At 37.0% G+C, this 24,998-nt stretch overlaps 2 protein-coding genes across 7 annotated transcripts; both read right to left on the bottom strand.

Annotated features, from left to right (window-relative positions):
• Positions 1 to 1,114: 1,114 nt before the first annotated feature.
• smarcd2 (SWI/SNF related BAF chromatin remodeling complex subunit D2) lies at positions 1,115 to 13,108 on the bottom strand. 2 transcript variants are annotated; one of them, XM_081393102.1, is made up of 13 exons: positions 12,678 to 13,108; positions 11,469 to 11,665; positions 7,796 to 7,838; positions 7,585 to 7,707; positions 7,093 to 7,212; positions 6,365 to 6,460; positions 6,126 to 6,227; positions 4,765 to 4,926; positions 3,756 to 3,853; positions 3,518 to 3,653; positions 3,295 to 3,417; positions 3,086 to 3,187; positions 1,115 to 2,977 (listed from the first exon to the last, which is right to left on the bottom strand). In XM_081393102.1, the coding sequence occupies exons 1-13, from the start codon at positions 12,840 to 12,842 to the stop codon at positions 2,924 to 2,926; spliced, it is 1,521 nt and encodes a 506-aa protein (XP_081249228.1). In that variant the 5' UTR covers positions 12,843 to 13,108; the 3' UTR covers positions 1,115 to 2,923. The 2 variants fall into 2 exon arrangements, with proteins under 2 accessions (XP_081249228.1, XP_081249227.1); XM_081393101.1 differs by having other exon boundaries at positions 2,231 to 2,977; positions 3,518 to 3,853; positions 12,678 to 13,074.
• Positions 13,109 to 14,202: 1,094 nt separating this feature from the next.
• Positions 14,203 to 23,793, bottom strand: atxn7l3b (ataxin 7 like 3b). 5 transcript variants are annotated; one of them, XM_081393115.1, is made up of 8 exons: positions 23,151 to 23,793; positions 22,331 to 22,451; positions 21,974 to 22,106; positions 17,868 to 18,039; positions 17,584 to 17,681; positions 17,406 to 17,428; positions 16,376 to 16,421; positions 14,203 to 15,894 (listed from the first exon to the last, which is right to left on the bottom strand). In XM_081393115.1, the coding sequence occupies exons 2-8, from the start codon at positions 22,379 to 22,381 to the stop codon at positions 15,890 to 15,892; spliced, it is 528 nt and encodes a 175-aa protein (XP_081249241.1). In that variant the 5' UTR covers positions 22,382 to 22,451; positions 23,151 to 23,793; the 3' UTR covers positions 14,203 to 15,889. The 5 variants fall into 5 exon arrangements, with proteins under 5 accessions (XP_081249241.1, XP_081249240.1, XP_081249237.1 ...); XM_081393114.1 differs by having other exon boundaries at positions 17,370 to 17,428; positions 23,151 to 23,438; XM_081393111.1 differs by having other exon boundaries at positions 14,203 to 15,202; positions 17,370 to 17,428; positions 23,151 to 23,431.
• Between the last annotated feature and the right edge of the window lie 1,205 nt (positions 23,794 to 24,998).

Raw genomic sequence — 24,998 nt, 5'->3', positions numbered from 1 at the left:
CCCCCCTTATTTACCGTTTGCATTGTAATAGCTTTAATGAATAACGTGACTGTTCGAACCTATAATTGCTCTTGCTTTTGTACAGTATGTTTGCTGAAGCCCTCTCATCCCCAGTCTCCATCGTTCTTTGTACAAGTTTAGCAGCCCCAAAACAGTAGCGAAAAAGGGAACTCTACAAGTCTGTAGGACAGATGAGCTTTATTTATTCATATAATATTTTTTTTTTACAATCACCAGGGCACATTTCTCAATATTTAGGCCACTTTTTCAAAAGTCTTCACACAGAGGGCACAACATCATCATTACTTTGGGACAAAATGCATGAACTTACTAGGCCTACATCTTTCAAATTACATGAATAAATGTCTTATTTAGACAAACTCCACCAACAATATACCTACAGGTCAGTTTGCACATGTTTACATACTCTTTTCAAATTTGTTAAACTTAAGTTAAAAACCTAACACATAAAACCAAAATGATTAAGACAGGAATTTGTTACATTTCTACAGTAATAAAACCATATTGAAATATATTATGAATCTAAAAAAATAAATACTATCAAAATAATTAGGTGTAGCTGAAAACAACTGCTAGTTTTGTAAAAAAAAAAAAAAAAAAAAAAAATCTTACAAGAGAATTGTATAATGCTGCTTTAGTTTTTTTTTTTTAAGGTAGTTTTATGAGTGACAATGTGTGTTTGTTAGGTGAAAACTTTTGCTAGTGTTATGGAAGAATGAGTTGATTTGAGACATGTATGAAGTGTTTTGGTAGATTTAATGCATTTTGTGCCAAGCTGAAAGTTGGTTAGGAGAACTGTGTGAAAAGTTTTGTAAAAAAAAAAAAACCCAACTGTATAGAAGACCGGTATTACCAGACTAACCAGGACATCAAACACTACATGCATCAACATGACTGGTGTTTGGCTTTGTCTAACAAACAATCTACCCTCTAGTCCAGACCGACATACCTGATTTTCTTACTTCTGCATAAATATTTAATCTAATGCTAACATTTAATATTCCATCAAGGTTGATTAAACACAATGTCTTTTTTTCAGACATTGTATTTTTGATTACAACATATGCATATTATGCTCAGTCACATGTGAATTCCCTTTTATGGAAAGAACTTTATTGTTTAAAATATTCCAATTTCCCAGTAAAAAAGTACAAAAGATAAGCATTTGATTGATAAAAAAATATAAAACAGAACTTGCGTTGTAAGAACTTAGTTGGCACTTGCACAAAAAGGCAGTAGCACCTCAATGCAGTACAAAAGATCCGGGGGGAGGAGTCGGATCTCATATAAGGGGTGGAGATTGGTAGGTTTAGGGGTGGGTCTAGGGATCAGGGGGTGGAGTTGGGTAGGTTTAGGTATGTAAGGTGGGAGGAGTTGGATCTGGATCCGACTCCTCCCCCCGGATCTTTTGTACTGCATTGAGGACCACTCACATGTAGATCAAAAGTACAAGAGCTTGTGGCATTTCAGATCAGCATTAATACTGTCTGAATAACTATTAACAAAGCTATTAACAAAATGAAACCATCGAAAGGAACATTCATTTCAGCTCTATCGACAACATCTGTGGCACGCTGTCAATTATAACAAAATCGTTTCAACTCGTCCCTCAGAGATGCATTTAAAAAGACAGTCAGAATTTCATTTCGTTTTTTTAACCACTTTATAAACTGGAAAGTCAAAAACGATTTTCTGTGGTAATCAGCAGCATGTCACAAATGTTGAACCTGTTATATTCCTTAATTGAAAATTCAACTTGCTGTCAATACTTACCACAAATGACAACACCACCAAAATGAACGATCACGTATTAAAACCCACTTAAACAGAACATTTCCATCAGCTGTTTGGAATGTAGAAGTACACACTGAACTAAGCTACTCTAAAAATATGACTTTGAATACCTGAAAATAAAGAATATGCTGATGGTTAGCACACAATTGTTCACAAATTCAGTCACTGCAGTACGGTCTCTACCACTTCAGCAGACTTTTGAACACTAAATAAGAACATGTACTGGCAATCATTTAAAAAAAAAAAAGTAAACACTAACGAGATGAACATAGAAAGTCTGGTATACTGAGCTAAACCAGCTGGACAACCAAATGTGCTGGAGTTCTCGTTGGGGGTGGAAACACAAAAAGATGGCTCTTGAACGCAGTGCAGCACATATTTTCCTGAGAGACCAAATGAAAAAATCCACAATATCGAAAGAAGAAAAACATTGCGTTTTCATTACTAGTCAACCTTATTACAAATAACTGCATCCTGACTCAAAAATTGTGCAATTCATTTGTGAAAACAGAAGTCTTTGCGGTCAGAATTCAAACATTTCAGAAACAAAATGGCGAATGTAGACCGAGTTTGGCAATTCCTAATTAATTAATTAACTATAGTCATTAATTAACTATTAAACTATAAACATCCTATAAAAAGGATGAACAACAAGAAGCTGTGTTGCATGTGTTACCTTATAGGGGTTTTAGCCAATTAGCTACATTACTGTATATCTTACTGTAAAATATACAAAAAAGAGCCCTATTTAACATGATATAATAAAAGTAAAGATGTGTAAGTCAAAAAACTGAACCATGAAGAAAATGAACTGAATGGCTTATTTTCATATTACATTTTCAGAATATATAAAACAAAAATCAGAGATTGAATTCAAAAAGGGAGATACACACTGAAGAATTCCAGTTAATGTAACAGCATTTGAAATTTGATGTGACCAGATGTTTTACAGTCTGCAAATGCTGCAACTGACAAGAAGTTTATGACAGTGCAATATAGCAAACAATACCAGCACCCAAAACTTCTACATGAAGTGCATCTATTGGCTTTTTTCTCATCTGTATTTGAGCAAATTCCATGGATGACTGGATCTGGAGTCTGAATCTTCTTAAGTGAGTCTGATTCCTAGTACCTGTTCCAATTCTTGTCTCCTCTGCTGGACCTGAAAAACAAACAAATAAATAAAAATATAGATATAATTTATTTATAGTATTATAGGTACTATAGCATCTGATGTGTTTTGTAATGGAAAGAAATACTAAGCACTCACCTTTGAAAATATGTAGCGTCCAACAGCTTCTGTAACCCAGTTTGAGTGATAAAACTCAGTTCTCCTCTCCTCCTCTGGATTACCCACAGTGTCCGTCATTAACTGCATAAACCGAGACAAAACATCATAAATGAAGGATGGGGAAAAAATATCAGAATGACCAAATCCAATGAGGGAAATCCAAATCATGGTGCAAGCTCTGAGGATACCTTGAGGTCTCGGCTCTGAGACTTGAGCCAGTCCTGGATGAAATCCTGCGGGTTGTTACTAAAGCTGAGCATGAAGTCCCTCTGGGTTTTCAACTGGTTGATGGATTCAATAGTCTCATGGATCTTATGGAGAATGAAATGTTTGGTTAAAAATAGCCCCTTTACCGTATAATGAGTGGAGAATAATTCACACAAGGTGTCATTTACGTCCTTGCACACACACCTTCATCTCCAGGGTAGCAATCTCCTGCTGATTGGTTGTGGATGACAGGAAGCTGGTCATCTGAGCCTTCAGAGGGTCGTCCACCTCAACATCGATATCAAAGCATGCAGTCTTTTTCTGATCATTGGGATCCACACTGACAAAATGAAAAACGAGAGAGTAAACAAAAAAAACTTTTTCAAATGAGTATGTAAAGTAACTACTGAGAACATTCAGACCAGAAACCATAAGCACACACCTGATGTTATGATTGATGACGATGGGGTCAGGGTGCTGAAGGAGGCTGGCGAGCTTCATGGGAATATCCGAAAATCTCATCCTGGGGCATCCAAAAATCTGCAGGATTATAGCAGTTCAGTGACACATGGCTCAGTCTATAACCAATGAGTTCCTGGTCAAGCACCTATCCCATAGTTGTCTTTGCACAAAGCATGCTATACAGTATATCTCAGATCAAGTACTAAACTAAATTCTAAAGACAATTAGAGTGGCGCTTCCCTATTGCAAAGCTCCCTGCCACTGTGCAGGGTGTTTCTATATGGTTGCTAAGGTCTTCTGAATGGTTGACAGGGGCATTGCAAGGTGGGCCCAAACAAGTCTCTATGATAAACAAGTCTTTACATTTGGCTTGGGTCTCTCTTTCTTTGTATACATGGACAGTTTGAAAAGAGATCTGACATTGAGAGGAAGGACATAAGTAACACGGGAGCTAATGCAGATTTGAGTGTCATCAGCTTAACAGGGGAAAATGCAACCAAGTAAAATAATACAGTGGTTTCAAGCAATTCAGATTTAGTAAAAGCACATAGACTACAAAGATAATTGGGCCAAGAACCGAGCCCTGGGGGACACCTCTGTTGACAGGTCAGGAGAAGTGGAAAATTTCTTTCTCTTGAAAAAAGACAAATTGCTATCTATCATTTAGGTAGGATGTGAACAAATACACAGCTGTGCCAGTAATAACAATGGCTCAGAGGCAAGTGAAAGCAGTGGCAGACAGTGCCAAATGCAATGCTTAGATACCAGGGTTTCTGCAGTTTTTCTGTTCTAATGTGTTTTAGATTGAGCTTCTGTAGGGGGCTGCAGAAAACCTGTTAGTTAAGAAAAAAACCTTAGTGATAATTCATTTATAATTAAAAAGGGTCAAATTTTAAAAAGAGCTTTCTTAGCGTAAGTGGTTTGTTGCAACCTGGATATTAAAGAATTGTGAGAACAATCTAGGGAGTGCAAAACGTTTTTTTTTGTACCTGTCTGAAGTATCGGTTGCAGTTAATGTACTCTTTCTCATGGCAGTCTTGCAGCTTGTTGTTTTTAATGTAGAGCCACAAAGCTTGCATGATACTGGCTCTGGTCTGAGTGTGGACTCCCAACAGTCGAGCCAGACGTGGATCCAGCTTATACTGCGGAGGCTACGTCAAGTACAAAGACAACCATTAAAGGCAACCATATACTTTGTAACAAACAAACTTATGACATGAATAGTCTGAAGTTTTATTTTATTTTGAAAAAGTTTTTTGGCTTTTAGTCCATGTCTGTGAGCTTGAAGGCTATATTCTAGCGTTCTCTTAAAAGTACACAAAACAAACTTTAAAATTAAAAAAATTGAAGTTAAAAATGAACATTCATTCATTATATCTCTTAAGAGAAAATGTACCAAAAAAATAATGATTCCGCATCTTGCATTCATGGGCGTATCTAAACCGTCACCTGCTTCTGACTAGCAAGTGGTAGTAGCATGATTCACAACATTAAAATTCTGTTTAATGATAATGTGATGTAAACGAATGAAAACTGGCTATCAAAAAATACATATATACACACACCGCCAGTCAAAAGTTTGGAATAATTAATTAATTAATATTTTTCAAACAAGTGTCTTATGTTAACCCAGGCTGCAATTATTTTGATAAGAAATAATATTGTATTTCTATTCTATTTGAATATATTTCAAAACGTAATATACTCTTGTAATGCAAAGCTGAAATTTTAAGCATCATTACTCCAGTCTTCAGTCACACGATCCTTCAGAAATCATTCTAATATGCTAATTTGCTCCTTAAGAATATTTTCTTATTATTATCAATGTTAAACAGTTTTTTTTTTGTATGGGAACTGTAATGTATTACCATTCAAAAGGCAAGTACAATAATAAAAAAACTGACAGTAAAGACATATAATGTTACAAAAGATTTCTATTTCATATAAATAAATTCCACAAAAGAGTTGCCACAAAAATACTAAGCAGCAAAAACTTTTCAATATTGTTTTGATAATAAGAGCCATTATTAATAATTGAGCACCAATAATAACTGATAAATTTGAGAACCAAATCAAGCATATTGGAATGATTTCTGAAGGATCATGTGACGATGAAGACTCAAGTAATGGCTGCTGAAAACTCAGCTTTTCCATTACAGAATGAAATTAAATTTTAAAATATATTAAAATAGAAAAAAGTTCCTTTAAATTGTAAAAAAATATGTCACAATATTATTGTTTTACTGCAGTCTTCATCAAATAAACACAGCCTTGGTGAGCGTAAGAGACTTTATTCAAAAACATTTAAAAATCCGGTATTGTATGTGTTTGTGAGATGTGTATGTGATACCTGGTGGTCTAGCATGAGAAGGAGAGTACATTTCACATTCACATCTCCTGGTCTCTTCACCTGAAATCCATCAGTCTCCTGAGTTGTGGGCATTCTGTGCCACTAAGACACACAGAAAAATATATGACTACAGATGTAATGACTGGATTTACTGCATGTTGTGTTTGATGAGGTCATCATTATTTAAATGGATTTATTCATTGCATTATTATTTTTATAATAACACTATAATGTCATACCTCCACCAAGTGGTTGTCTGGGCCATAAAGTTCTTTGTCCAGTTCAATGACCAGGCTTTTAAAGAAGGATGAAAACTTTCGTTTCTGTTTCCCAGGCTAAGGAGAGTTAGAAAGAGAGAAAGAAGTAGGGAAAAGGGGAGAGAGAACACAAAATGTGTTCATGCCATTGATTGATACTGCATTGTTTGGAGCTGACCGCACTGGAGGGATTTTTTTTTAGAAGCAGCTCACACAGCTATTGCGCCAGTATGTGTTTGCGCAATGCCTTGCTTGTCCCTCCCTTGCAGTACCACACAACTTAAAACAACTCAGGCAGAAGAAAGTAAAGAAAAAGAATAATTTCCTCTTTTCATGTGGCAGCAGCACAGCCAGAGGTCTTTAGCTGGCAAACACATGCTTAGACGTTTACGGACTAATTTCACAAAATGGACTAAAGTTTCAATTCCCTTTCCTTGAAAAGTCTGGGAACATGGAACAGCTTAGAGCACATCTGGTTTGAAGGAGTGAGCTGAGGACATGAGCCAGTGAAGTTAAGCTGGCCAACAGACCAAGAGACTCAAGACTGCCAAATAAAAAAGAATTAAGGATAGGGGCGACAAAGTCAGATTGTATCTAGAGCCGTAGCTTGTCATGAAACACTGTAAATGGACTCCACTGCGTGATTGCTCAAACTTGCCTGGAGTTCATACGTGCCAACAAGTGAACACATAGTGAAAATCATTACATACATCCTCCAGGAGTTTGCCTTCCACTCGAAGTTCCCAGGATGACACTCTTTCAGCCTCCTCTCCCTCTGGCTTGCCAGGTGTGTAGGTGTTAGAAATGTAGATCCTCAGTTTGCGTTTTTGCTGGATGAGTAGAACAAAGCGCATTGAGATCATAAACAATTTGGTTAATTTCTTCATATTGGCATAGAGAGGAAAAAAAAAGTCTAGTAGCCAGTGGATTCCGAAGCTAAAGCAAAAAGGGTTAGTTCTGTCATAATTTACTCGCCTTGATGCCGTTTTAAACCTTTATAATATTCTGTGGAACACAAAAGAAGATATTTTGAGAAATGGAAGGTCACCAAAACAGGTTGGTTACCAGCATTATTTAAAATATCTTCTTTTGTCATACAGGTTTGGATATGACATGAGGGTGAGTAAATGTGTGAGCTTCCCTTAAACTTAGCTAAACTAAGAATTCATCTCTGAATTGCTACTCCAGTCTGTTACATCTACCGTGATCGGCTTTTTGATGGCCTCCTGTATCTCCATGCGTTTGCGTGCAATGGTCTGATCCAGCTTTCTCTCAAAGGCCAGAAGGTCCATGTAAGCCTGAGACTCTGGGACCAGATCCCTGATCTGAGGAAAACCAAAATCATGAGAAACTATGCACTTCAGCATCACAAAAAAGAAAAGAAAAAATTGACACTAATCTGGTTAAACTCACCCTCTGTGGGAGCACTTTGTCAGCCATCTTACGCCTCTTCACCCTGAAAATGTAGAGCAGATGTGTAAGGAACATGACTCAACACAAACATATGTTAAAATATTATTTCAATTACAGAGTGCAAAGTTTAAAGCACTGGAGATCTAAAGTGTAAGCCATATAATTATCCTCAAACAAACGTAACTTTTTCTTCATAAATTTTACAGTGAAACAATCATTATTTTGGATAAACATTTGAAAACGATGAATCTGTCCTGATCGAGCTCAAATGCTGAATAGCTTTAACAGCAGAAATATTTTTATAAAATGTAATGTAATAATGCTTTCAGCAATAAATGAGAGAGTTTTAAGGGTGTGTTCACACTTGGAATGTTTGGTTTGATTAAACGAATCCCGGTGCGATCGCTTTAAAGATTGGTCTCGAACTCTCGCTTTACTTTCAAACGAACTCTGGCGCAGTTTGAATTAAATATGAAGGCAACAAGGACCAAATGTAAACAAACCAAAAATGGGACATGATGTCACAAGATGCGACCCTAAAAAAGGACAAAATGCTCAAGCACATCTCTTTTTTCTTGACATAGTCGCGATTACAGTTCGGAACAGGCATCAGAATCACGTCTCCTCGCAACAGATCTTTCTTTGTGTGTAACGGAGGGATTCCTGCAGCTGTTTTGACTCCTTAACAGATTTTATAAGCTCTTCACAAGTTCTCAGCTGGTCAAAATACCATGTAGGTTACGCACATAAAACGAGTGCATTTAGCCCAGCACACAGCATTGTTTTCATAAAAGCCGACCAATCAGGTTGTGAACATATCCCTATGCCTGGTATCTTTAGGTTCAGTGTTGAAAAAATGCCAATGTGAACGCTAAGCGGACCAGGTACAGGACTACTTTTTTTTGGTCCGGGCCAAACTAACCAAGCGAACTGAACTACAAGTGTGAACTAAATGCACCCTAAATCCATTCTGCCCCAAAATGAAAAAAAAAAAAAAAAAAAGAGTTTTTTTCCCCCTAAAATTTCAACAATTCCAGTTGGGCCTGCTAATAACACAACAATAAACAAGATAAAAGAGGAATGTGATTCATAAGGAGTCTCTTATGCATAAATTTGCAGCAATGCATGAAGCACCACTCACACAGAAGTCGTTTTCAACCTAAGCATTTTTCTGTTGGTCAACGTGACTAATTCATCAGACCAAGTTAAACATGAGTGAAATCTGCATGGGGAACTCTTTCGCCTTTCCGCAAAACTTCTGATCGCATGGATTCCTATTGAAATGACTGGATTTTGCCTACAAAATTTTGCAGAGCAACGATAAATGTGACCACACCTTACGTCTGTGGGGTTTTATCATTCAAAACCCCCCAAAAAATCATCTGCTTGTATTAGTAATAGCATACCTCTCCTCAACTACATGCCAAATTAAAAGTATTAAGGCCCGTTTACACCAAGAACGATAACTATAAAGATAACCATATTAGCATCAACAACAGTGGACGATATTCTGTTTAAGCATGTACTGCAGTTTTGTCATCTGCCGATTTAAATGCTCGAGCTCAAAGCAGAACGGATTCTTATTGGTTGTCAATCTTTTTTATTGTTCATCAGCTGAAAAAAAAAAAAAAAACTTTCTGAATGTGATTCCAATGATATCGTTTCTCTGTGCTATTATCTTTATATTTGCAGTGTGGACTCTGCTATTCTTTTCATTTCACATGCTTTAAGACAAACCATGTGTAAATTCATATCAACACCATTACTGAGTATTTTCTCCTTAAAACTGCAGTGAACTAAAGACTCAAAAACACGGTTTGAAATCACTGGTGTTTTTCTGACGTCACAAACTACCTCGACCTTATCGTAACCAATCACGTCAACATGTCGTCAACGAGTGGATCTTTGAGCTGGAGTGAGTGAGTGGAGGCGGGGCTAATCTGCATATTTATCGAATCGCATATACTAAATGAGACAAGGGTGTAGAGTTACATCCAAGCTATTTTAAGGCATGAAGAAATATTTTTCAAGGAAAAATAAATGTCATTTTGGTGTTCAATGATGAGTTTTAAGGGATAAAATGATTGACTACAGGCCAGGGTGACTTTAAGTGTTTAAAAATAGAGGTGAATAAAGTGTGAAAGTATACATATAATATACATGTATCCAATTTCAATGCTATGGCTTTTGTAAAGATATTTAAAGATTAAAGACTGTTTGGATTAGTTAGCCTGGGAAAACCCAGACAACTTCCGGCAAATTTAGATTTGCTGAGCAAGTAGTCTGGCAAAGAGCTCATTCAAGCCCATTTCTAATCCGTTGAAATCGCGGCACCAATCAGAAACGTTGGGGCGGGCTTTACACAATGACGATCGCTCTGATTGGTTTTAGGTCTATCCAATTGCGCCCAGAGGAATTTGAGCGACGTCCGTTGGTGAAGCGCATCAACTTTTAAATGCATTATTATGTTCAAATTGCAAACACATGAGGACAGTCTCCATGAAAGACCCACTGGCAGATGAACGTGCTACTACATTTCTCTCCGAAACGATAGGAAATTAAATTAGATTTAATAGAGGATTTTAACTGTGACAAGATGATTGAGTTTAAACCTTGAGTTTAAACAAGAAGTTTAAGTGACAGGATGCATGCGACAGATCCGTCCGATAAAGATGACGAAGTAGTATGTCCCAAAGCTTGCCTACTTTTTTGCTACACATTCAAAAGTAAATACATTTTCTTCACAAAAAGACTACAAACTTTTATGGCGAAGTGTAACTTAGGCGAATTGGGACGCAGCATATGGCTTTACACGATGACGATCGCTCTGATTGGTTTTAGGTCTATCCAATTGCGCCCAGAGGCATTTGAGCGACGTCCATTGGTGACGCCCCTTTGGAAATTAGTTATTAATGAAGCTTTGCCAGACCATAACTCAGTTACTACTGAGAATAGTCTGGTTTTAACCAGGCTATGAAATAGTAACATTTTACAAAAAGAGTCCATTTGAAACATTAACTAAGGTTAATAAAAGTATTGTTCATCATTAATTAAAACATTTACTAATACATTTTTTACATTTTAAAGTCCTATCTCTTAACATTGTTAATGCACTATGAACTAACATGAATGATCAAGGTATAATTAATATTTTTTTATATTTAAAAAGTACAGTACATATGTACAGTTTTTCAATTTTTGTAATAAAGCTCAGCAATATTTTATGTTTGTTTTCATTCAGTCTCCATTTGAAAAACTATCGAATGATTAATCGGTTATTATCAGCCAGCGTGGTCCAACCTAGTTGTTATTATCGGTAAAATCCACTATCGGTCGAACTCTAGTAACTGCATTGACTGACAGCCTGTCTAGCACGCACAGAGAAATATATCAGCACTTTTTGAAAGCCTCTTGTCCCATTTGAGAATCAGAACATTTAACCCAACAAGCTATTGCCGTACTTATTATAAATGATTTACTTATGCACATCATTCTTTTGTTGTGTGTGTCCTCGTAATTTGGGCATCATCTAAAACAAACTTTTCTTGGGGCTCCAAAAATAAAACTGTCCTTTGTTCATAAGGCCCATAACCCAGACACAGAATTGTGAAGTGACATGAATGCTACAATAACTTAGCATTCATGCACAAGCAATGATACTAAATGTACTAACCCCCTTCTCTGACCCATAAGACCACCGGACTGCTGCTGTTGCTGCTGAAGAAGTCTCTTCCGGTTGGGGTCCATCGCGGCTTGAGGCATCCCAGGTCGCATGGGCATGGCTCCACTATAAGACGGACCAGGTAGAGGGGAACCCATAGACCCCATGCCCCCCATTGGCATTCCTCGGCTAGGTGGCATACTTGGGCGCTGTGGGTACGGTTGCAGGATTTGAGTATTAGGCTACTACTTTTAACACTCACAAAGTGTTATAGGTAAAGTTTGTCCAAAGTAAAACTTCACGTAGGACTCCATGACTAAGATGGCCTATAAAGGCAGCTTACAAAATACATTAAAACTTCACAATTAGGTTCCATTTGTTAAAATTAGTACATTAGTTAACATGAACTAACAATAAAAAATAATTCTTAAGCATTTATTAACCTTAGTTAATTTTAGCATTTACTAATACATTATTAAAATCAAAAGTTGCATATATTAACATTATTTAATGGACTTGAGCTAACATGAACAGTTGTTTTTTTGTTAAAATGTTAAAAAAGATTAATACTGTTACACATTGCTCTTTATTGCTAATTTTAATTAATTCATTAACTAACTAGGCTAATGTGAACTTATTGCAAAGTGTTACTAAAAATACTGTGGCGGTGCCATGATACAGTGATGATATCAAATGGCTTTGAACTTTACTTTGATACATATCATGAGATAATGAATACCATATTCATACACGACATTTGTGTGGTAGCCTACTCAACCGCGCAATAAATATTAAAATATTAAAATTACATGTTCAAACACCTTGGCATTACCATGATATATGTCCAAACAAAATCTTATTACCATGGAATAACAAAATGGAATAGTATTACCGTGGTACTTTTTTGTTTTAAGTCTAATGTTTGCAAGTAACTTATTCAAAGTAAAGCACGCGCGTTTTCTTCATGGTGGGACTCAAATGCGGAAGTAGATGTTTATTCTTCATGGGCCTCAGCGCTCTTAGAATGATTTTTAAACATTTTCTTTTTGTATTTTTATAAAGAAGCATCATTGTAGATTATTTTCTGACATATTTCATGTCATAAATGTGCCAATAAATGCATATGAAATGACTCTTCCTCAATTAAGACAGAAGGGAAGACTTAAGCTATGGCGTGATGCTAAACGCAGATAACGAATAAAGAGTGGTTACTTCACTTACTTGGTGATACTGGTTCGGAGTACTGCCCATCCCTCTGTAGGGTGAATTCTGTGGCATTGCTGACATTCTCATTGCGCTGCTGTGACCCGGGTTCATGAGGTTCATGCTGGGGTTTATTGGGGTAACGTTACTGTGGTTGACGGGGAAACCCGATCTAGAAGCCATTTGTGATTATTTTCACAGCTACTAATAGTTAAGAAGTTAAATTAAAACCGTTACGGAGTCACTCGATAAACGTACGTTGGAGTCACGCGTAACCACATCTCGTTCAAATATCGATTTATTCCTCCGCCTTTACTTGTCGATCGACGACGTCCGCTGAATGTGTCATATCTTCCTCTAAAGCTAGTCAAACCCCCATTTATCTTAATGATTTCCTCTCAACAACATTTTAAGAGCCTGACCAATGTCGAATACAGTTATCAGTGTGTGGCTTCTCAGATCTCCTCCCCCTGGGTTGCCAAATAACTTTCCCTCGTAATAATAAGTTTGAAAGGTGTTTTTAAACTTTTAGATGCCTTGGCCCTCCAAATGCGTTAATCACTTTGCGACAGACCCCCTCCTAAAATGTAAAGACAGATGGGCCTATATATTTTAATGTATAAAAACCAATATATATATACTTTTTTAAAGGCAATTTAATTTGAATAATTAATATATATATATATATATATATATATATATATATATATATATATATATATATATATATATATATTTTTTTTTTTTTAATTATTCAAATTAAATTGCCTATTATATTATTATTATTATTATTATTATCAATGACTGTATATCTAAGATTTACACAAGCGTTCTATTCATATTTGTTTTCTCTCATGATTTATGACCAGACTTGGGAATATTTTAATATGATATATTATCAAATTTGGTAAATATGAATGTAAAAAAAAAAACCTAATTGTATTGATAAATTGAGAGCTCGTTAACTTTGACAGCCCTAAAAATACAATATGTAATGTATATATTTTTTTATTTTTTTTGCGGATGCCCTAGCACCCGCTGATTAAGTGGGCCAATAATATTCCCTTACATGAACTTCCACAAAGAGATATAGTTCCAAGACGAATGAACAATAATATTTGTGTGCGATAATAGACAGAGGTACATGAAATATAGCCTATTTAAATATCACCAAGTGGGATTCGTATAATTTCAAATAAAGAATAAAGACAAATAATAATAATAAAATGCCAAAAGTGGATAAATAAACAGAAGTGCTCTAACGTTAGGTCAGGGTGTACTTAAAATGTTACCATTTTTCCCCCAAAAAATATTTGCAGATGGATGTATCTGCAGCAGTCTTTAAGTATTTTTTTTTTTTTTTTCTATTTTGTAACTGAATCTTTTAATTTTGAATAGTAATTTGAACCAGCACTTTGGGACCATAAAAAAAAGTTTTTTTTTTAATCCAATTTCATGTAAAATCTCTCGGTGTTCGAAATGGGTGCCTTCACAACACCCAATAAATCTTTTGTGAAATAAATAGTGTAGCACACACATGAAGCATGTTCAGAGTTCTGATTTGTTTTATTACATGGATGACATGCCCATAAGCGTATGGCTCACGGTCAGGATAGCAGCATCTTTCACCTAGTCAAATATATATACAGTTACAAACAAAGTGAGACCGCACAGGACACTTCACACTGTAAACATCTAATACATAAAAACAAGTTGAGAGAAGAATAACAAATTACAATGCTAAAGATTTTTTCAAGACTTAAATCTTTCTGGAGATCTATGTCAAACTCTCTTTGTAACCAATAACTTACTATTGAATTTTTTTTATTTTATTTTTTATGATAATATGCTATAGAACTAGTGACATAACATAGTACAACTGTACCACATTTTGGCTATTGAACTACAGAGAAAGGAAACAACTCTACTGGATCATGATTCTCCAAAAAAATTACATTAAAACATTGTGTAGTAATTACCTAATGGGGAACGGTTCACACTGATTTATGATCATGATTTGCAATTAATCTTTAACAATTTCATTATTAACGGATGCAAAATCCTCCCAGAATGAGAAATTACTCATGAAAATGTATGCGTTAGAGAGAATCCTGCACCTTAGTTATGGGAGAGCTCAACTGGCCCAGCGTCTACGACTCGGCTCTTTCTGCCTGCCGACATGATGATCTGAGTTCTAACTTCCTCCCTGAGAGCATCGTGCAAGTTCCTCTATCCTAGATGTGCCATTTTTGAGAGACCAGCCATCAAAGCTGCATGAACAGGATATGAGAGATTGTGCAAAAATTTCTGAAGACGAAACATGAAGAAAAAAAACTAATGTAAACTGAATGACAGAAGAATTAGTCCACATCTCCTCCACTGATCAGCATAACTCAGCTCACACAATCCTGTGATAAGGTAAACCGTGTGGCACTGTGGGTAGTGAGTGACTCCTGCACAGTGTTATTGAGAGAATGTCTCGTCTCTTAGCAAAACACACGAACTGTCCTGATTCTCCACACGCCGTTTAGGAACCAGCAAAGCTTTAAGAAAATTATTCACCAGACAGTTAATAATAATGTCTTATCTTTTTGTTAATAACTTTCACTGACTTAAAGACTGCTAGCATACAATATCACTTACAACATTTTTCAACCAGCATGTAAGGCTTTGAAATTGGACCTTGAACATGCTAAATGCACCGTAAGGGGCCGTTAACACGGAGTCTGTTTTTGCATTCCACTGCGCTGCAATTCTGTTGGTTTCACTGCAAACCTGCTAGACGGATGTGTTCGATTGTTGCGCTCGTGTATTTTGCAGAGTCACGTGCATGGCACGGCATTCTAAAAATGCTGTGCTTAAGATAAAAGTAGTTCAACTATATATATAAAAAAAAAAAAAAAGTGTACTTGCATTTTTTTTTTTCATTCCGTTTTTCGGCGCAAAAAACGCGTTCTGTGTGAATGGCCCCTAAAGGCCCCGATATACTTCAAGCAAAATTGAAGAAAGCTGAACTTGTGGGTATGTCATTTTGAACAAAATCAGGCCAAAACAAAGTTCATTTTGGGAGTCGAAACAGCTTGGCAAAGCAAACTTTCCAGAAAAGTTTGCTCCAGTTAGTAAATCCCTTCGAAACTACCATCGGTCCATGGCGATTACGTAATGGTAGTTGTGGCTCTGAGGCGCCGCCTTCTTTGATGTGGAAATCTTCTCCAGTTCATTTCTTCTGTTCAGTCTGTCGAAACACAGTTGTAATTCTAATTGAAAGTCACACTGATTTTTTCATGTTTAGTAATGTCAATCAACTTGCTACCAATCTATTGTATAAAGTGCTATATAAATAAACATGACTTGACTGAAGTGCTGAATTGCAGAGCTTGCGCAAACATATCCATATCGCTATCAGACACTTTCTTAAGTGTTTTCTCACCGCTGTCATTTTTGTTTTGTTTATTTTGCTATTGACAGAAATGTACGCGATGCATATTAACATATTCTTCTAATTGCTGCTCTCAGTACTATGGGCGGTATCGGGATGTTCGCTAATAGTATATCACTGCAGAATTATTTCAAAATTATTTTTACCTCTAAGCCAAGAACAAAAAATATATATCGGGTATCGAGTATATCGGGGCCTTAACACTTGATATACTGTTAATATACTGTTAGAGATTTCACACAATCGGTTTGTTTTGGATGGAAGTGCACATACTTACCATTTTTATGTTTCATGGATTTAGATCTTCTTGGTGAATTTGGATTCTGTACAGAAAAAAAAAAAAAAAGACGTCAAACATTAGCCTGCAGCCAGGATATGCAAATGAAAGTAATGAAAAGACATTGTAAAAGAATGATGCAAGCAACAGTACGCTACACTCCAGCACTGATTAGAGAGATAATGGGCCCTATTTTAACGATCTAAGATCATGGTTTAAAGCGCACGGCATAAGCGCACTTAGAGCATGTCCGAATCAACTTTTGCTAGTTTTACGACAGGAAAAATGGTCGGTGTGCCCGGCGCATGGTCTAAAAGGGTTGTGTCTATTCGCTTAATGTGAGAAATGTGTTTTGGGCATAACGTGCAATAAACCAATCAGAGTCTCATCTCCCATTCCCTTTAAAAGCCAGTTGTGCTCGCCCCATGGCGGATTGCTATTTACATGGCGGAATTTGCAAGCGGAAAAACTGAGCACTTCTCTAGCAAGGAAACTGATCTGCGCGCGAGCAGGACAAAGTGTGCGCGCATTGTGGACCCACCTATAGGCGCATATTATTAACGCGCTCTTTAAATAACAAAAAAAATTATAATATTGCGCCATTGACTTTAGACCAGGTTTCAGCTGGTCATTGGCGCAGTCTATTTCAGTTGCCTCAAAATAGCAACGCGCCAACAATGCACTTGAATGCATTTGCTATTTAAACAACGTGGCGCAGTACGTGAAAATGATAACTGCGTCAGGCTGAAACTAGCAAAAAACACTTGCGTCGCACCTGGCGCTGCATTGCGCCGGCTGTTTGATAGGGCCCTGTGTCTGTATAAACAGCTTGTTTCCAAAACATTATTGTTGATGGGAATTGTGGATAAGAATTCTACACCCTTTAATAAACTAATGTTACAGCTAAGTCTAGAGCACCAGATTATGTGGCTACAAATGCTGAGACACCATCTAAGAGCAGAAAAAAACATCCGTAACAGTAAAACAAACTTACCAAGAGTACAGGTTGTTTCAAAGAATGTAAAAATACCTTATCTGACTTTCTCTTCTTGGCTGAAAAGCAAAATATTGTAATATAAATGTTAAAATGTAAAAACACACAGAGATATTGATAAATAGTTGCAGTCACTATTTATGCAATGAAGTCTCTCGAGTGGTTTAGCAATAATCCAGAATATTCCCAAGAAAGGTGATGTAAACAGTCTCACCTTTCTTTTCTGCCCCATAAGACCAGTCATTGTCGTTGACATCATCGTTGTCTTCTTGATCGCTCTCTGATTTGTTCGTGTTGTTGCCGCTTGCAATTCTAAATATACATTTATACACACACATTACCCTCACATGTTCCAAAAGCGCAGTCACATGACCAGCATTATCAAATAATGGATTCCAGAAATTCAGACAAGCACAACCCTTTATGAACATGTGCCTGGAGTTCAAGTGGCATCTACAGTTTCCTATGGGCGGTGAAGGTAATGTTTAGACATAATACCTGCGGTTGGCGATGCGACTGCTGTTGCGGCCCATGCCGAGGCATTTCTCCAGGTGAGGAGCAAAGCGTGAGGCGGCGATGCTCCGGCTGCAGTTGGGACATACGCACTCTTTGTTTTTCCACTGGTTGTACACTTGCCCAAAAATGTCTACTCCAGGCTGGTCCACGATTTCTACAAGAGACAGTGAAAAATTAGTTTCAGGTGGATTTTCAGTTAAAGACTGCTTATATTTGGGTCAGTTCCTCCAAATACCGCATACATCAAGTAGGTTCACTCACTCACATTAGAATAAATGGGAGAAAAGCTGCATTCATACCATGCCATAATAACCTGAACTGTGGTGGAGGGGCAGGGAATAAGAAAAATATATAGGACAGGACTTGATTTTGCCCATCTGGAATTGATTAGATGGTTGTGGTTTCTATTGCTGTGATCTCATGTGAGTGACAGGCTGTTCCGCCCTCACACCAGTAAACACATCATATCAGAGTGTTGCTGCAAGGAGGAGGGGAAGTTATTTTGATTGAAGATTATTGTAAAAAATAATGATGCGCACAAATAAATAATTTATAATAAATACGGCAATATTCCATAAAATAAGAAGATGGCGACTTTTAAAGGGGTGGTATAATGCCCTTTTCACAAGATGTAAAATAAGTCTTTGTTGTCCCCAGAGTGTGTATGTGAAGTTTTAGCTCAAAATACTCCACATATATTTTTATATAGCATGGCAAAATTGTCACGTTGTTTTTGTGTTATTCCCTTTAAATGCAAATGAGCGGCTGCTCCCGGCACAGGGGGCGGAGCTTCAACAGCTCATGTCCTTTTACCTCACACAGACATGCACTGCAAATTTCAAAAACTTTTAGCCTTTTATGTTTAAACCAGAGTCAGACAATGATGGAGAGACTCAAGAAGAAATGACAACATGTAGAATGCAACAGGACGTTTCTGAATGGTTAGTTGATGAATTTATGTAGCTTATGTGTAGTTATCTTCTAGTCATTGATTAGCATATTCTGTCATGATAATCTATAAATCGCGTTCCCGGGGGTGGGTTTATGTAAATTTTAGGGTTCGTGATGTCACTAACACGGGAGGAATGTCTTGTAGTCCCTACCAGCCGTTTGTTGTAGTCCTTCCTTAAAAAGCAATTTCTTGAAAAAAAAAAAAAAAAGAAAATATCTCCCTTTGCTTTGAACTTTGTGCATTGTTACTTTGCAGATGTTGTTTATGCTCAAACAGCAACATTACACACGAACTAAAGTTAGAAAAGTGAAATCATAATCAACCACCCCTTTAAATGTTTATGGTATAGTTCATATAAAATTTTGTTGCTGATCTGAAATGTATGTTGTTTAAATTTGAGTTTAAATAGCAAGCAGTTTTTGAGCTTTCGGTATTTCCCCATTCAAGAAGATAGGACACATTCTCTCTGCTTGCAGTGCGTCAATCCCATTTTTCAGAAAAGAACACACACACACAAACATATTGTTTTACAGAATCATTCTTCATCAATTGTGGTTCACTTTTTAAAGAGGACTTGGGTATGTTCCGCAGGTGCAAGCTAGAGTTCGGAAAACATGATTGTTCACTTCATCCAAATGGACCCAGGTGTACACCAAAAAAGATAGCCTGAAAGCACCCTAACACTGCAGATCCAATCTACTTATTTTATGGAAAAGGGAAGCATGAATATTCTTCAAAATACCTCTTTTTGGGTTTAACAGAAGCAAAGAAAGTGCTGGGTTCGGAATGACACTAATTTTCTTTAATTTTAAATTTTTAAACTAATTTTATTCCTTTACAGCCCCTTCCCGACAGTTCTGAACCATCACGTCTAAAGGTGTGGTCACATTTATCGATGTTCACGAGTTTTCATGGGCACAATCTATCTCTAAATTGGAATTTACGATTGAAAGATTCTTTGAAAGATGTCCCCATGCAGATTTTGCCACGGGTTTAAGTTGGTCACTCGAATCCATGCCGTGGACCAAAAAAAAAAAAAGCTGCCTGATTCGAAAAATAGATTTTTGTGTAAGCTGTGCGTCATACATCGCTACACTAATGACAATGGACCTTTTTGCTAGTGGAATTTTGAATACATTTTGCTAATGTGACTGAACTAAAGTTCCTGCTTTAAAATCATTATGGAAATGTATTTAAAATTAACCACTTTAGTGAAATGACCGCACATGTCTCTTTTCATATCTATAGTTATGTTTTCATACAAAGTTGCAAACTCAAAAGGATAGTTTGAAAACAATTCTGTCATTAATTACTCACCCTCATGTCATTTCATCTTTGGAACACAAGTGAAGATCTTTTTGATGAAATCTTACAGCTTTCTGTTCCTCCATAGACAGCTACGCACTTGCCACTTTGATGCTTCAAAAAGTTCATAAAGAGATCGTAAAACTAATCCATATGAATTGTAGCCTGGAAATCCAGACCTAAATCTAAAAGATTAATGGTCTGGCGTAATGAAAATCGGCAAGCTCGAGGGGCGGCACCAAGCATGCATTTGAAAATCTCACTGCACGCAATTGGATAACACTACGACCAATCACAACAAGTTATTGCTTAGCTTCCAGCGGAGCTAACTGGTAGATTAGACTCTTACCGTATCCGGTCGGCAAAACATCAAAAAACGGCAAAGTTCCTTCTTGCAAAGGAACGATTCGAGCGCCGTCTTCTGTTCCTCTTTTAGAGAAAAAGTCTAAATCTTTCATTGTAGCGGCCAAAGCCGTTTCAAACAAATGGTGTTCATCCATAGCCATCTTGCAATGTTTACTAATGACTTCGACGTGGCAGCGCTGTCGTCATCTCTCCTCTGGCCGCCTATATCAGATAACCCGATGTGATTGGTGCAGCTCAGATAGAGGGGCATATTTAATGAGCATCATTACTCGACACCAGAGTAACTCGCTGAGCAAATTCAACTTGTGCTTTCGCGAGAACTCTGGATTACCAGGGTATATGAATTGAGCATTTTAGTCCAAATTTTCTGAAGAGGCACAAATTGCTTTATATGATGAAAACATTTAATTTAGGCTTTTATTCACATATAAACATTCATCAACTCACACATCAGTTGTGATAAATGGAAGCTCAAGCATGTTCGCTTTACATGCAAGAACCAATGAGGTTTATTCTCGTGTTACGCAGCATGTTTGACCTTCTGCGAGAACCAGTGAGGTTCATTATTATGTTACACAGCATGTTTGAGCTTCTGCAAGAACCAATGAGGTTCATTATTATGTTACACAGCATGTTTGAGCTTCAGCAAGAACCAATGAGGTTCATTCTTGTGTTACGCAGCATGTTTGAGCTTCAGCAAGAACCAATGAGGTTCATTCTTGTGTTACGCAGCATGTTTGAGCTTCAGCAAGAACCAGTGAGGTTCATTCTCGTGTTACGCAGCATGTTTGAGCTTCAGCAAGAACCAATGAGGTTCATTCTCGTGTGACGCAGCACATTTGAGCTTCAGCAAGAATCAATGAGGTTCATTCTTGTGTTACGCAGCATGTTTGAGCTTCAGCAAGAACCAATGAGGTTCATTCTTGTGTTACGCAGCATGTTTGAGCTTCAGCAAGAACCAATGAGGTTCATTCTTGTGTTACGCAGCATGTTTGAGCTTCAGCAAGAACCAATGAGGTTTGTTCTTGTGCACCAAGCAGGTGGTTGAGCTTCTGTTTATGTTTGCTGATCAATGGTTAAAAGTTAATAGAATCCTAAATTAAATCTGTTCATCATATAAAATAAACCGCTCAATTTATATGAATTAGTTTTACGATCTCTTTATGAACTTTTTGAACCGTCAAAGTGGTAGCTGTGTAGCTGTCTATGCAGAGAGCTCTCAGATTTCATTTAAAATATCTTAATTTGTGTTTCGAAGATGAATGACAGTCTTATAGGTTTGTAACGGCACGAGGGTAAGTAATTAATGACAGAGTTTTCATTTTTTGGTGAACTATCCCTTTATCATAAGTGCTAAAGTGGAATATTGCATAAAACATTTGTGAAATAAAACTCTGTTTCCATCCATGTATTCAAGAGACCAAACAGGTGATTGCCATAATCAAGAAACGTGTCAGAGTCTCACCAAAGTCTTTCATACTCTCCTGGTCTGTATCATCCAGGAAAAAGTATCCCTGTTTGACAGCCCTGTGAACTTCAAAACAAAGACCCAAACAGGTATCTTCCACCAGGTCAGACAGGATCTCTTGAGCAAAGCCCTGTGGGTGAAGGCGCGACACATGCAAGCTTTAAAGCGCTTGAATCACACAGTAACATTCAGAAAGATTAACATCACACTCACTAGACACAGCTGGGAAAACCAATGAAATGAGTGTAAAATGTATATCCTAAGAGATGAGCTTCATGACACACCCGCATAAGCTTTTGTTTATTTAACACTGATCAAATTAAGCAGAATGTAACATGAAAAACAAAGTCTCACCTCCATCTTACTGTTGTCCATACTGGACAGAGACACGTCCTCCATTTTCATTTGCGAAAGCTCCAGGAGAAAGCACTGCTGTCTACATGCTGTAGTGCAGCAGTCATGGGCTGAGGAGAGGCTGAAACAACAACAACCCAAACAAAGGAAGACAAACAGAGAAACAGGCAGGGAATGAGACAGCAATATATGATCCCGGCTGAAATTATAAAAGCACACAAAAGAAAAGTCCTCACCGTGTATTTATGGATGTACTTATAATATTATGAACAATCGGATATAATAAATGATACACACCGCTGTGGAAAAAAAACTGTTAAAGGAATGAGCGATAGTCAATGCTTTGCCTTGAATAAGAGCCGTTTACACTGCGTATTGCAAACACTCGCATATCATAACGCAATGATTAAGGCTGTTTCGTATTAACAAGGTTAACATGTATCATATAATTTTGTCAATCGATGATTGATAACGATAACACGTAAGTTACATCCCGGCTCGCCTTCGTTCGCCTTGACTGAAATAACAGGTTACGTTCAGAAGCTTGGACACAGATTAACTAAAATGCTGTAATGGCATAAGATAATAAGTGACAAAGTATGTCATTAAGTATGATTGATGCAAAACATTTTATTATTATAAAGATGTTTACAGGTTAAGACTTGCGTCCATTGGCTTGGATAGCCGCCCTCTACTGACTGACTTGAATTTGAGTCGTAAGAGGTTATACTTCATACTGCTTCCGAAAATCCCAACAAATACTGTCGTGTGATCTCTATTGTTTATCTGTATTATATGGACATTACTGTCTGTTACTCACCAGCTCTGGAATGGAGGCTGTTGCTGTTGTCGGTCTGTTCACTCCACTGACTGAAGCTGCTCATCTGATCAAATCAATAATGAAATCTGTCTCTACTAGGTCTTTGTCCCATTAATGGTATGCGCATGAAATGGAACACATACAACAGGTCCAATGAGACATTTCCCTTAAAGTATTTCCTCACTGACAAAACAAAGTTCCACATTCAGCGTTCAATCTCTTATCCTTGTCCGCAGACTTCCATTTCCCTTTACCCAGACCTGACCAATCGATTCTCGTTCATCGTATGCTGCTGAAATGCCTCACCGTCACCGCAGAATCGTCTAGCCAGGTCTGAGAGAAGGAAAATGGAAATTAAACGAAAGTTCTCACTTATCTTGTCGTATCTGCTATATATTCTTTTACAGAAACACAACAAAATTAATAAAGTTGAACTAAAATTGAAATGTAAACGGAAAACATAACAGCTAATTTAAAATATTAAAGTCCCCCTGTAGTCAATAATTGTATCCCTTAAAACTCATCTTTGATCACTAACATGACATATTTAAACGTTTTTTAATAATAATAAAAAATCTTTCATGCCTTGAAATAGCTTTACAACCATGCCTCATTTAATGCGGTTCTATTATGCAAATTAGCCCCGCCTCCACTTACTCGCACCAGCTCGTAGACGATCACACATTGGTGTGATTGGCTAAGGTAGTTTGTGACGTCAGAAACACCAGCCATTTCAATCTGTGTTTTTGAGACTGTCTGTGGTTAACTGCAGTTTTAAAGAGAAAATATTCAGCAATGGTGTTGACTTATGAATTTACACATAGTTTATGTGTTTTAAAGTAGCCATATATTAAAAATACCACATAGACATACAAACAACATTGAAAGCTTGATTTTCACCACAGGGGGACTTTAATAAAAACAAAAACAAAAACAGTATCTCACTGATACTAAATTAATACTGTTGCATTATGTTTTGTTTTGTTATTTGAAATCTTTCCTGCTAGTGATTTATCTATATGCAAGCTGAGAGTCATATTGGAACATTGAATCCTGTCCATGAACACCTAGAGCAAGTGAAGTGTGTGTCTGAAACCATATTAATTCACATGCATGTACAGTCGTACTCAGAATTCAATTAATCATACCCCTGGTAAATATGATCAAAAATTGCTGTAAAAAAAATAAATCTGCATCGTTTATCCTTTTGGTCTTTCATTCAAAAAATTGGTAAAAATGTAACCTTTCATTGAAGTAAAATAATTGAAAGTGGGGGGGGAAATCACATTATGAAATAAATGTTTTTCTCCAAAACTCATTGGCCACAATTATTCATACCCCTAGAATTTTTTATGAATAAGATATCTCTTAAGTATATTCCCATTAATATTTACCTTTTTTAGCACACCAGGGTGACTAGGACCATGACATTGTCTAGCTATGACTTCTTGTTTCACAGGAGTTAAAATATGAGGAAACACAAAGGCCAAATTCCCTTGCTCATCCATCACAATGAGTAAAACCAAAGAATATAGCTCTGATGTGCAGCAAAAGATTGTTGAGCATCACAAAATAGAGAGTGGCTGTAAGAAAATAGCTAAAGAATTGAAAATCCCCATTTTGACCATCAGGGCAATAATTAAGAAGTTATAATCAACTAAAGATGTTACGAATCTGCCAGGAAGAGGACGTGTGTCTATATTGTCTTAATGGACGGTGAGGATGAAAGTTTAAGTGGCCAAAGACTCTTCAAGAATCACAGATGGAGAATTGCAGAGATTAGTTGAGTCTTGGGGTCAGAAAGCCTATTAAAAAAAAATCAAACAACCCCTACATCCCCACATGTTG

This window comes from Scardinius erythrophthalmus (assembly GCF_964197995.2).
Source record: "Scardinius erythrophthalmus genome assembly, chromosome: 18".
Classification (NCBI taxonomy): Eukaryota; Metazoa; Chordata; class Actinopteri; order Cypriniformes; family Leuciscidae; genus Scardinius; species Scardinius erythrophthalmus.
The sequence above is the reverse complement of the archived record's forward strand: the minus strand, read 5'-3'. Positions and strand labels throughout refer to the sequence as shown.